Below are 12,344 nucleotides of genomic sequence, written 5' to 3'. Positions count from 1 at the left end.
CTATAGTAATCATTTAGCAGAAAGAAAGAAAGATAATATCATTATGAAGTATTCTCATTTCTGCAATGTGGACCTGACTAAAAACATTGACTTTTAAAAAGAAAATAATAATTGGGCAGATTTTGTGGTCATTGATTTTGTTTGTCGTGTGTCTTGGTTCCCCCTTAGTGTCCCCCCATGAGTGCAAAAATGGGCGGATTTTAGTCTCTCTCTCTCTCTCTCTCTCTCTGTGTGTGAGGAGAGAGAGAGAGAGAGATCTCATAATCCAGGGTGTTGTGTTTGACTGCACTGACAGCTGCTGCTTCTGAGTCTCAGCTCCAGATCATCTGAACATTTCTTCTTCACTCTGCTGTAAACCTTTACCAAAAAAAAAACACAAAATGGGAAAAGTGGAAGGTGGAATGAAATGTGTGAAATACCTGCTCTTCATCTTCAACTTCATATTCTGGGTGAGTGATGCTCCTGTTGATGAAATGTTGAATGAATCAAATCAATAACTGTTTAATGTTTGAGCTGCATGCTGTGAACTGATGGCTCTTCTGTTCTCAACCAAGAAAAGGAAAGCGAAACACCCCTTTCTTTCCATTTCCCCCTTGGCCTGTGTCTCAGTGTGTGTTTATCCCGTCGGTCATGGAAAGGTAAATCAGATTTTCCATCAAGGGAACAAAACGCCCCTTTTTCCTCTTTGGAAAGGGACGAGTTCACAAAGAGCTCCCTATTCCACATATAGTGCACTACACAAGTTACACAAGCTCTTCATTTCATCCTGTGTGTGTGTGTGTGTGTGTGTGTGTGTGTGTAGATACAGTCCTGTGCAAAAGTCTCAGCACATGCAAAGAAAAGCTGTAGAGCAAAGATGCCTCCAAAAATAATGAAATGTTTCGACATTAAAAAATGACTATAAAGAGCAGTGAGCTGTAATAAATGAAACAGAGTCAGTATTTGGTGTGAGGCGACCCTTTGGTTTAAAAAATATACCAATCTCAGGTCCAGTGAGGTCAGTTTTATGTGGAAATGATCTGTAGGTTTTCCTGAGCATCTTACAGAACCAGCCACAGTTCTTCTGGACACTTTGACTGTCACACTCACTTCTTCATTTTACACCAAAACCCAGCAGCCTTCATTATGTTTTCTTTTTCCATCTGAAAAGTGCTCTCTTATGGAATATACTGCTCAGATACAAACTTTTTTTTTTTCTGTAACATTTAATTTTGTGCTGGAAAAAAAAAACACGTTTGGACTCTAAAATGTTTGACTCAATAATGTAGAAGTCATAAAATAGACATCTAGAAGATAATTTTTTGTTTTTATTATACCCTGAAGGCATTTGGGTTTGAGATTTAAAAAAACCTTAATATGATGTATCAGAACTTCATCTTTCATTTTGTGGTATTTTTGTTGTATCTGGATGACTTAAAACATGGCATATTTTGTTTAAACCCACCCATTTTCATTTAATGATCAAAAATATTGGAACATGTGCCTAACAAGTGTTTCTTGTTGCCCAGATTTGCCCTGTTAGACTGATTATTTAAACATTTGTGTTTGTTTAAAATTTGAACCAGTCGCTCGCTAGCACGGAAGTTTTACATCTCTGACGTGTGCTGTCATGTTGTCTTGACAACCGTGCAATATCGTAAACCATATTCAACACTCATTCTCCATTGGGTAGAGTGACGTAATACACGTAGGATAAGCGATATGCTTACATTATTGCATGCTATCAAACCAAATGAATTAAACCTGCTAGAAAGGAATAGAACACGTTTTTATTCCATCAATAAAGTGTCCTGTATGGATAATGATGTGATATTTACTTGAACACTGTCTGTTCCAGGACTTTTGTTCACCTAAAAATTGGGTGTTCTGCCACCAATGTGCCATGTTACAACACATCTAGATGTAAATATCAGGAAATCAAAGCTGAAATTCTGATCGATTGCCTCATATTCATCTTTTGATCTCAAACCCCAGTGGCTTCAGTCTAGAGCAAAAACAAAATACAAATGACCTTGCTGTTCCAATACTTTTGGAGGGACCTGTTTGTGTATATGCTGGTAAATGTAAAGAATTTTCATGCACAACAGTATAAATGAAACTTGATCTCGCTCAATCAAATGCACAAGCACAAGACAAATATTTATCATCTAGCGTTTCTCTATAGCAGGTTGATCTGGCTGTTCTCTCCGTGCACCTGCCTTTAATAACACCTCATGCATCGAGTCCCATTAATGCAGCATTAAATATGCATATTGAGCTGTTTTAGTGGAAGAAAAGTTACATTTTCTAGAAAGACTCGCATGAACTTCATGGATTTGCATATGTTGGGTTTCACATACTTGTCACATTTCGTGGATATCTGATTATCGATTGTGGTTTTTCACACGATTCATTTTTTTTAACATGTACTTATTTTTCACCTCTGAGCACATATTGTTCACATGATTTCACATTTCTTGAATTACTTTAGAGTGTAATGTGGTAAAATACATCTTGTATGTGTATTTGTTTGTGAACTTTTTCCCAGATCTTTTTATTAGCTCCGCCATCTTTGTTAGAGGAGGTCATGTTTTCACCTCCATTTGTTTGTTCCAAACGTAAATCAAAAAGTAGTGAACAGATTTGATGAAATTTGGAAGAAAGGTGGGACATGGGCCAAGGAACAATTGTTTAGATTTTGATCCAGATATGTCTGTGGATCCAGGATTTTTCTGTCTGTTCCCAACGTAACTCAAAAAGTAGTGAATGGAATTGGATAGAATTTGGTGTACAGCTTTAGTATGATCCTCAGTTCAAGTGATATGATTTTGATGTTGATCCAGATCAGGATTCAGATTTTGTACCCGGATCAATTTTTCAGATGAGTAAACATCTGGATATTCTAATATGTGGCTTGGCGGAGGTTAGAGAAGCAGCTTTGGGATCAAAAGTTCGCTGGTTCAATTCCCTGGACCAGCAGGAATGGCTGACGTACCCTTGAGCAAGGTATCTAACCCCCAACTGCTCCCCAGGCTGCTCTGGGTGTGTTGTACGTCACTCTGGATAAGAGTGTCTGCTAAATGCCATTAATGTAATACAATATAATCCATTCTACCGAGTGCTCTTCTAGTTTTCAAAGTATTTTTCCAAATTTATCGAGATTAAACTGTAAATACTAGTGCTGTCAAAAATGTTGCATTATTAACGCGTTAACTTGACTCAATTTTAATGGCGATAATTTTTTTATCGCGAGATTAACGCTCTGTGACATGATGTAGGTTTTTCATAAGTTTTTGAAACTGCCAGGAACTTGGAACAGAGACTTTGCTTAGAAAAACGATAGCAGCTAGACTGTAATGCCACGCCCCGCACAGCCAGAGTCCTCTGCCCCCCCAAAGAACCAGCGCGGGCAGGGCGTGCTAGTAGAGATGGGATTTTGGCTCTTTGATGGGATCCGCATCTTTGTGATCGGTTCTTTGAAAAGAGCCGTTCAAAAGACTGGCTCATTTGGCTCTTTTTAAATATTTATTCAGTTTTAAGAAGACAGCGTCTAAAGAAGCCAGATCCCTCTGAACTGTAAACTCAATGCTATCCCAGAAATCCTTCCTGTAATATGCAAATTTGGCCGCCTCTGATTGGACAGCGCGACGCATCAACAGGCAGAAAGTGTAAAAGTACAAAATGTGTTAAGTGAGCTGAAACAGTAAAGATCAGATTCAATGCAATATTTACCAACGAACAACTTAAAGTTAATATAATAGTGTACTTTATATTATAATCAAGCATGTCAAGCCTACCGTCACTGTGTAACCTGTCTCTCTGATAGACTAACTCAAGCAGTGGATCACTTCACTCATGGTTCTCTTGTTAGTCTCGGGACGAAGAGCCACGGTGCTCGGCTTAGGTTTCAGTTAGCAGTGGCTGTGTCAAGACGTGTTATGCTTTGCAATAAGAAAAACATTGGTACAAAACAAGCCCATTCACTTTTTTATGCTGGTAAGAGAATTACAATGGTTTTTCGTGTGACAAAAATGTGCGATTAAATTGCGATTAATCGCGAGTTAACTATGACAGTCGCGACATTAATCGCGATTAAATATTTTAATCGCTTGACAGCACTAGTAAATACATGAAACTGCAGGTGTTCAAAAACTGGCAGAAATTTCATACAGTATATCACATATGATATGACACGTACTTCTCTATCTATTTTTATTCTACCCATATTCACTGGATATGAGCAATCGTGCGCTCTGATTAGCTACTCTACTACTGGGATATCAGCTCATATACCATGAGGAGAGAAAAACAAAATGGCGGAGCGTGTTGCTGAACCAACCAAGGACAAAATAAAAACTCTACTCGAAAACAAAACCCCAAAAAACACACAAAAAAAAGCAACAAAATATGGAATGAAAGTATTTGATGGTAAGAACTTTTATCTTTTTATTTTTCAAGAATTATTATCGCATTTTTCACAAACTTCTCCTGTCATTTCGCCAGTTTGTTTACATTCTAAGCGGAAATGATTTTGTTGGATGTTTTGTATAAAGTTTTTATCAAATTTGCAAAAAATAAAAATGCTCTGTTTCTCAAAATCCAGTGAATGTGGATAGAATAAAACGGTTATTCCACTCAATCTCGTCGTACATGGATTAAAACCGACTATCAGCTCATGTACGGCTTGATTTTGTGGAACAACTTAAATATATTCTTTTAACTAGTTAAACACAAATTAAAAAATGTACTAATCCTTGTGAAAACTGGTTGGTTGTTACATGTTTACATGCCAGGTTTCGTAGTAGCTGTTAGCAGATTAGCAGTGGAAGCACTCCAAGTCCAAGACACCAACGATCTCTGCCATTGTCTTCCAAGTTTCTTTGTAATGTCTCGATACACATTTAATGAGAGGTTGTGTTTGAAAAGATAAGATGAAAAAATGGTTATAGGTTTTATGTTTTTGTTTTCTTTTCTTTTTCATGAGTCAAGCAGTGCACAGGAACTAATTGCAAATAAGAACTTAAGTGGTGATTGGGGGGGGGTTTAACAGAAGCAGAAATGTTTTACCATACACGCCATCTGATTGGTCCGAGGAATCATTTGAGCCATTTGTTTGAATTTGTCACTTCACCCTGTTCTAATTAATTTGCATAAAGTTGGGAAAATCTCAGCTCTCGTGTTGCCTGCTGCTGCTGCTGCTGAAATTGCGACTCCGTGTTGCACGTGTACACAAAAGGACAACAAGATCAGGCGCCGGAATCACATCAGGCAGCATGATATCATGATAAATACTTATAATCGCTTCTCTGAGACACATCAGCATTAATACTACACTGAGGAACTCCCTCCACTGTTCCTCATAGTTGATGAGTTGATTACTGTTGTTTTTCTTCATGTACCTTTTAAAATTGCTTATTTTCATTTGACACTATAGTGCTGTTAAATTCTTAAAGCTGATTACTCAGAAGGTGTTGATAGATTTATATTAACGCACACATTTGAATACCTTACTGCTTCTATAGGAACACAGAGACATGTCCTTGATCTGGTGAAGTTTTCTGGAAGGAGAGTGAATATCACTGATTATCTCATTATAATGGAACCTGTCGAGGGGCGGGGTTTATCAGGCAGCAGGAAAGAGAAGAGTCAGTTGTTGAAGTTGATGTGTTGGAAGCAGGAAAAATGTGTGAGTGTAAGGATTTGAGTGGCTTTGACAAATAGTGATGGCAAGATGGCTGGGTCTGAGCATCTCCAAAATGGCGCATCGTGTGAGGTGTTCCTGGTATGCAGTGGTTAGTACTGAACAAAAGTGGTCCAAGGATCCAAAGGACAACCGGTGAACAGGGTCATGGGTGTCGAAGGCTCACTGATTGGCATGGGGCACGAAGGCTAGGCCATATGGTCCAATCCCACGGTAGAGCTACTGTAGCACAAACTGCTGAAAAAGTTAATGCTGATACCTTTCTGTTTTAGCCAGCATTAACTTTTTCAGCATTTGTGCTACAGAAGCTCTACTGTGGGATTGGACCATATGGGCTAGCCTTCGTGCCCCATGCCAATCAATTGGTGAGCCTTCAACACCCATGACCCTGTCACCGGTTCACTGGTTATCCTTCTTATGTAAATAAAGACACAAATTTATTTGTTTGGTGGTCAAGTTGCCTTACACTTATGATCAGGTTCCCTGTGGTGGTACACGTACATTGTTTGTACGTACAGATGTTGTACAGCTGTAAAAGCCATCAAAAGTCAGGTCGATACCTTACCATATTCTCTTAAAGATGGAGCTCTGTTCCGCTAATAACATAGATAATTTTGTGTTTTATATAATGACACACTAATCTGAATGTTATATTTGTAATACTGTACGTGTCTCACCACTCTGTGCTCTGTTTTCAGTGTTAAACCTGACAGAGCATTATGGGTAACAAACACATTCCCTCACACACCAAGAATAACACTGTATGAACCCTCAGAGATAATCATTTTAACTTTACGTGCATATGTTGATCTCTAATCTCATGGCTTGTTCTATCAACATGAGTGCAGCTGTCAAACACACACACACACACACACACACTGCTGAGAGGCTGATTGTCTGTTGTCAGGTGTTAGTGAAAGGTAACAAACACTCTCACATACACTAAGATGTTCTAGTACATGGTTAATAATAATAATAGTAGTGTGTGTGTGTGTGTGTGTGTGTGTGTGTGTGTGTGTGTGTGTGTGTCTGGTAAGGATGCTAATGCATGTTACATAGTAACAGAGATATTTGATCTACAAATCAATATGCTCTCCATACTCCGGCTGTAATTGATGATCCACAGCATCTTGTATTACCCAGAATTCCCTTGTGATCAATTCCAGACTCTTAAACATTGCACTACCACGCCCAGTAAATGAGACAAAGGGTACTAAAGGGAAGGAGGATACTTAGCGCACTGTGCTGTTCTGTCCTGTTGCAGGTGTGTGTGTGTGTGTGTGTGCGCGCGCACAGGTGGGAGTAGAAATTGCACATGAAGGAAACAGGGCACAGTAATATCAGCTTACTGCTTCACATTTACAGACACCAGACATTTTATAATGAACACTCTGAGATGAGCTGAACATTAAATGATACCACAGCACTGCAGAATTCTCAATTCTGATTGGTCAGAAGGTGATTTATTTTCTATAACAGGAGCTCTGACAGAGGAGCAGCTTTAATTCACGTTTAGTTCAGTAATTACAATGTGCTTATTCTAATACGGATTTTATAAACATTTAATTATCGACATGGTGATGTGGGGTTTTTAATGTAAGGAGATGTTTCTGTAACATTCAGTTGCATGGAAGGAGTCTCCAGTGTCTGGATTGGGTTTCCTGATAACGTTGCACTTTAGGGCTAAAGAGTGAGTTTAAAGATGATCTTAAGCAACGAATGTTGTCTCTGTACGTGGTTTTCCCAAGCTCACTCGTAAGAAAAAGTCTTAAGAGCAATTTTACAAAGAGTGTCTTTGCAATGTGCGTCCCTGATATAGGCTTCAGGAGTCGCTAAAGTTATTCATACTATAGTTGCTGAAGGTATTGGTAGCTGGCATTAGTAGTCGCTAAATGCAGTCGATGAGGTCACATGGTGTTTGGTTTTAACAAAAAACCGATGAAGTGTTAAAATATGTTAATATATTGTATCATTGTTAAGCATTACATATATAATGTGGTAATTAATAATTGAAACTATTTTACATTTTTGGACACAAACATTTTTTATTCCAAGTGTGGTTTTTTTTTATTAAATGAGCAAATGTTCACATGAAAGAATGAGCAAATAATAAACTCAATAATTCAGTAAATGTGAAATGTGTTCCCTGTGCTCGCTCATTTCACTGTTACCCAAACGTGCAGTCAGGATTATTTCAACCATTATCCAAACTGGCAACGTGGCAATGTTCTCCCTTTATATATATATATATATATGTTTGACATGCGTCAGTGATTGTGAGCTCTACATTCCAAGATCATACTTTGTCAATCCAACCTCCTTCAGTACACACAGATCAGCTCCTAACTCATATACACACACAATGTTAGAGGTGCAGAAATTTGTCTCATTTATGACACTAAATTATATAATCACTCGCCTAATGGAGTTAAATTTGATTAAAACGTGGGGATATCAATGTGACTTTACGATATCCATCCGTAATTCCATAACATTGAAATATATTCATAATGTTTTGCATATATTTATTTAATAATTAACTTGATGTACTTGCAATGTACAAGAAAAGTAATTGAACATCGGCAGCAGATTCAACACCAGTCTCCGCCCGTTGACTGTGAGGCCCTGTCCACACGGCAACGGATTCAGGTGAATCTGATAAAATTGTTTATTGTTTCGGCCTGGCGTCCACACGGCACCGGCGTTTTGGGTGCCCCAAAACGAAATCTTTTGAGAACGGGTTCCAGAGTGGAAAAATCTGGCAACGGAGCCGTTGCGAAGTCGTCTGGATCAGTAGAACGGATTTGTTTACGATGACATCACAACCACATGACTGTCAGTGTTTCACGCCAGGTAGAAGTGTAACGAACTCGATGCGAGTTGTCAACAAATCCTATAACTTGGTTCATGAAACACGATTACAAAATATTTTCACTGTGAATATTTATTGTGTAATGGTGCAAAGTGAGTGAGAGAGAGAGTGAGAGAATAGCCCTTAGGGCAGAGTCTTTAGTCCAAACACTGCGGAAGCAGTGTAACCAAAACCGCGCACCGCCCGTGCGCTTTCCAAAAACAAAAACAATCCCGCCAGCAAAAATAGGAAAAAAAAAAAAGGAGCGATCTCACCTATTCAGATGTTGGTTTAAGTCCGACAATACATTCCTCAAAAAGGGCGTAGAAGAACAAAGTAATCTCTTTCCGCGTCTTTCGTTTTATGCTACTGATTAATAATCAAAACTTTATGTGGCTAATGCTACAGAAGAAGGGGTTTATGCACATGCATCTACTTCTATTGTTCTGGTGTCTCCGATGGGACCGTCTTACAGCGCACGTAGAGGTGTGGCATGTGTATTGCATCGTTTTCAGCAAGCGTTGCATTGCCATATGTACCTGATATTTTACTGATCCGTTGCCCATGTGGACGCGATATTTTTAAAAAAAAATCTCATTGCCATTGTCGTGTGGATGTAGCCTGAGAATCCCTCAGAGGCACAGCGCATTCTGTGTTTTTGGCTGTGAGGAGATGCTCTTTGTTGTGAAAGAGTGATCTGGGTCCATAATAAGTTAAGAGCAAGCTAAAGGGCTACTTTGGAAAACCACATTAGCTTAACGATGGGTCTTAAGAGGCAGTTAAAGACACTCTTAGCCTTAAGAGGCTTTCGAGAACCCCACCCCAGAGGAGTTTATGGTTCGCATCACAAAAGCATTCAGGACAGAGGGTTTTAAGCCCCTCTAGAACAAGACAAGCTGAATTATTTTGTCTTAAAAACTTTGTGAGAATACCCAGCCACTGGGTTTGTACAAGTCAGTGTGTACTTAGTGCCAGTCCCAAGCCCAGATAGATTGGGGAGGGTTGCATCAGGAAGGGCGTCCGGTGTAAAACCTATCCCAAATCAAATATGCAGATCCAGATGATCCGCCGTGGTGACCCCTAACGGGAGCAGACAGAAGAAGAAAAACTTTGAGAGGCTGTCAAGGGAAGGACTGATCATAGCTGCTATAACGAATGTTCCATGACATTAGGAGGTCATTGTGGACTTCAGGAGAACCAGGAAAATGGCACCTCCCCCCTCTACATAAATGGTGAAAGGGTGGAGAAGGTCAATGACATCAAATTCCTGGGACTCCACATCACAAAGGATCAGATGTGGACCCTCAACACCTCAGACCTGGTGAAGAAAGCTGAGCAGAAGCTTTTCTTCTTGAGAAAGCTTGAAAAAGCCAGACTCCCCTCTCAGCTCTAAGTGAACTTCTACAGGAGCACAGTAGAGATCTTTCTCTGCTACTGCGTCACAGTTTGGTCCACCAGCTGTACTGCAGAGAACCGGAGAGATTTGGAACGGATAGTTAAGACTGCACAGAGGATTGTGGGGACTAAGCTACCAAATCTGGACAAAGTTTATGCTAACTGTTTATGTACGAGGGCTAACAACATTATCAAAGACTCAACACACCCAGGTCATAAACTGTTTGTCCCCCTCACATCGGGCAAAAGATACAGGACCATCAGAATACATGTGACTTCACCCGAGGCGGAAGTACCACAGCTCTAATGCAGAGAAAACACACACCAAAAAAACAGATCTAAATGTGAAAGAGCTATTGTGTGATTTGTGTACAAATATATTTAACAAGACATCAGAGCTCGCTCTCTTTTTACGGACTGCTGAAAGACAAAGAAGAGAGAAGCAGATAGAGTAAGTGCAAATGTTCATAAAGGTTGATTAAGAAAAGGCCTATTTGTTATTGACTTTTTTGTTTTTAGTAAACGGAATACATTATAGGCATTTAGCAGACGCTCTTATCCAGAGCAACATACATCACACCCAGAGCAGCCTGGGGTTGGGTGCTTTGCTCAAGGGCACTTCAGCCATTACTGCTGGTCCAGGGAATCAAACTGGTGACCTTTTGGTCCCAAATCTGCTTCTCTAACCATTAGGCCATGACTTCCCCATTAACTAATTAGTAATTAACTAATGTATTTGTAGTGGTACATCACAGCACTCTGTCATTGATATATTTTCCTATAACAGCACGCCAACAGTTTTATTCCTCACTTAATCTACACTGTATGGCCAAAAGTTTGTGGACACCTGACCATCAGTTTTATGTGTTTGTTGAACATCTCATTCCAGATTTAGTCCTGCTTTGCTGTTACAGTAACCTCCAATCTTCTCTTCCGGGAAGGCTTTCCACTAGATTTTGGGGCATGACTGTGGGGATCTGTGATCATTCAGCTACTAGTGAGATCAGACACTGATGTTAGGTGAGGAGTAATGTCTGTGGTGCAGTTGGTGTTCCAGTTCATCCCAAAGCTGTTCAGTGGGGTTGAGTTCAGTCAGAGCTCTGTGCAGGACACTTGAGTTCTTTCACTCCAAACTTAGTGAACCATGTCTTCATGGAGCGTGCTTTTTGTACAGGGGCATTATCATGCTGGAACAGGTTTGGGTCTCTTAGTTCCAGTGAAATGAAGCTGTAAATTAATTAGCCAAAAGAGGTTGGTGAAAAGCAAAACCAAGAGTGGCTGGTTAAACATATCCATGAAAGACACAGATGTTCAGTGTGAACTGAGCTGAAAATTTTTCGCCATACACAGAAACACACAATTGGGGCAACACTTCCGGGTCGTTCTGTTGTTGTTGTTTCCAACTCGTCCAGTTTTGCTCGGGAATATTTTTCTTAAACGTGTCGTAATGATGTAGAAACCTGTTTAACCTGTTTTCTTTCGTTGTTGCTTTTAAAATCTGCTCGAGCTCCAACCGTTTAATCAATTGGGGTGCGCGTGCAAAAGTTTACGCCAACTGCGCGTGCCGTGAAGTATTCGGCGCGCGCTTCAAGTAGAACTCTGAAAATGGCCTTTCTGCGTCAGATGTACACCTCTCTATTTCTATGGCTGATGCTTCTAGGAAATTCCAACCCTGAAGAGAAGCTAATGTCTAATGAATGGATTCATTCAACGGGCTACAAAGGACAGGAAAAAATAACAGTACATCAAATACACCTGGCCGTACACTCAGTTAATCATTCAGCAAGCTTACGTTTTTATCACAAGAAGCCTAAACGAACTTTGGCTCCCTGTTTGTATTACCCGAACTCTTGTGCAAGTCGTCAATTGTTACTGCTTGGAGGTGATGTCGCCTTAAACCCAGGTCCTAACTCATCTTCTACAAACTGCAAAACCATTAAGAGAGAGACAAAAACATGTGCTTTATTAAATGCAAGAAGTTTAAAAAGTCAGCATAAATCACCATTTATTGACAAGATCTGCAATCTGGTTGCCTTTCAACAATTTGTGTACAGTGGCGGCTATGATATCATTGCTGTTACTGAGACCTGGTTAACCAGTGACATCATGGACTGTGAGATTCTTGAACGTGGCTACACGATATTCAGGCGTGACAGACAAGGAAGAACTGGAGGAGGAGTGTTATTGGCTGTACGTGACAATTTGGTCACCAGTCGTAGACAAGATCTGGAAACAAACTTAGAAATGGTCTGCGTTGAAGTAAACACCCTTGGTTCATCTAAAGTTCTAGTATCGGCTGTGTATAGACCTCCTGGTCATGAAGATGATACTCTATTCATGGAAGGATTCTCTATGCTTCTTCAGAATTTATCTAGGTCATCTAGAAGCCAAATCGTTATCCTTGGGGACTTTAATTTT

The 12,344-nt window shown here is 39.8% G+C and overlaps 1 protein-coding gene across 1 annotated transcript in view; it reads left to right on the top strand.

Annotated features, from left to right (window-relative positions):
• Positions 1 to 244: 244 nt before the first annotated feature.
• The window catches only part of tspan2b (tetraspanin 2b), an 81,097-nt gene continuing 68,997 nt past the window's right edge, over positions 245 to 12,344 (top strand). Inside the window, exon 1 of the mRNA XM_060938602.1 lies at positions 245 to 449. Coding sequence (XP_060794585.1) covers positions 381 to 449 — 69 coding nt within the window. The 5' untranslated portion in view covers positions 245 to 380. The remainder of the gene's footprint in view (positions 450 to 12,344) is intronic.

This window comes from Neoarius graeffei, chromosome 13 (genome assembly GCF_027579695.1).
Source record: "Neoarius graeffei isolate fNeoGra1 chromosome 13, fNeoGra1.pri, whole genome shotgun sequence".
NCBI lineage: Eukaryota > Metazoa > Chordata > Actinopteri > Siluriformes > Ariidae > Neoarius > Neoarius graeffei.
The sequence above is the reverse complement of the archived record's forward strand: the minus strand, read 5'-3'. Positions and strand labels throughout refer to the sequence as shown.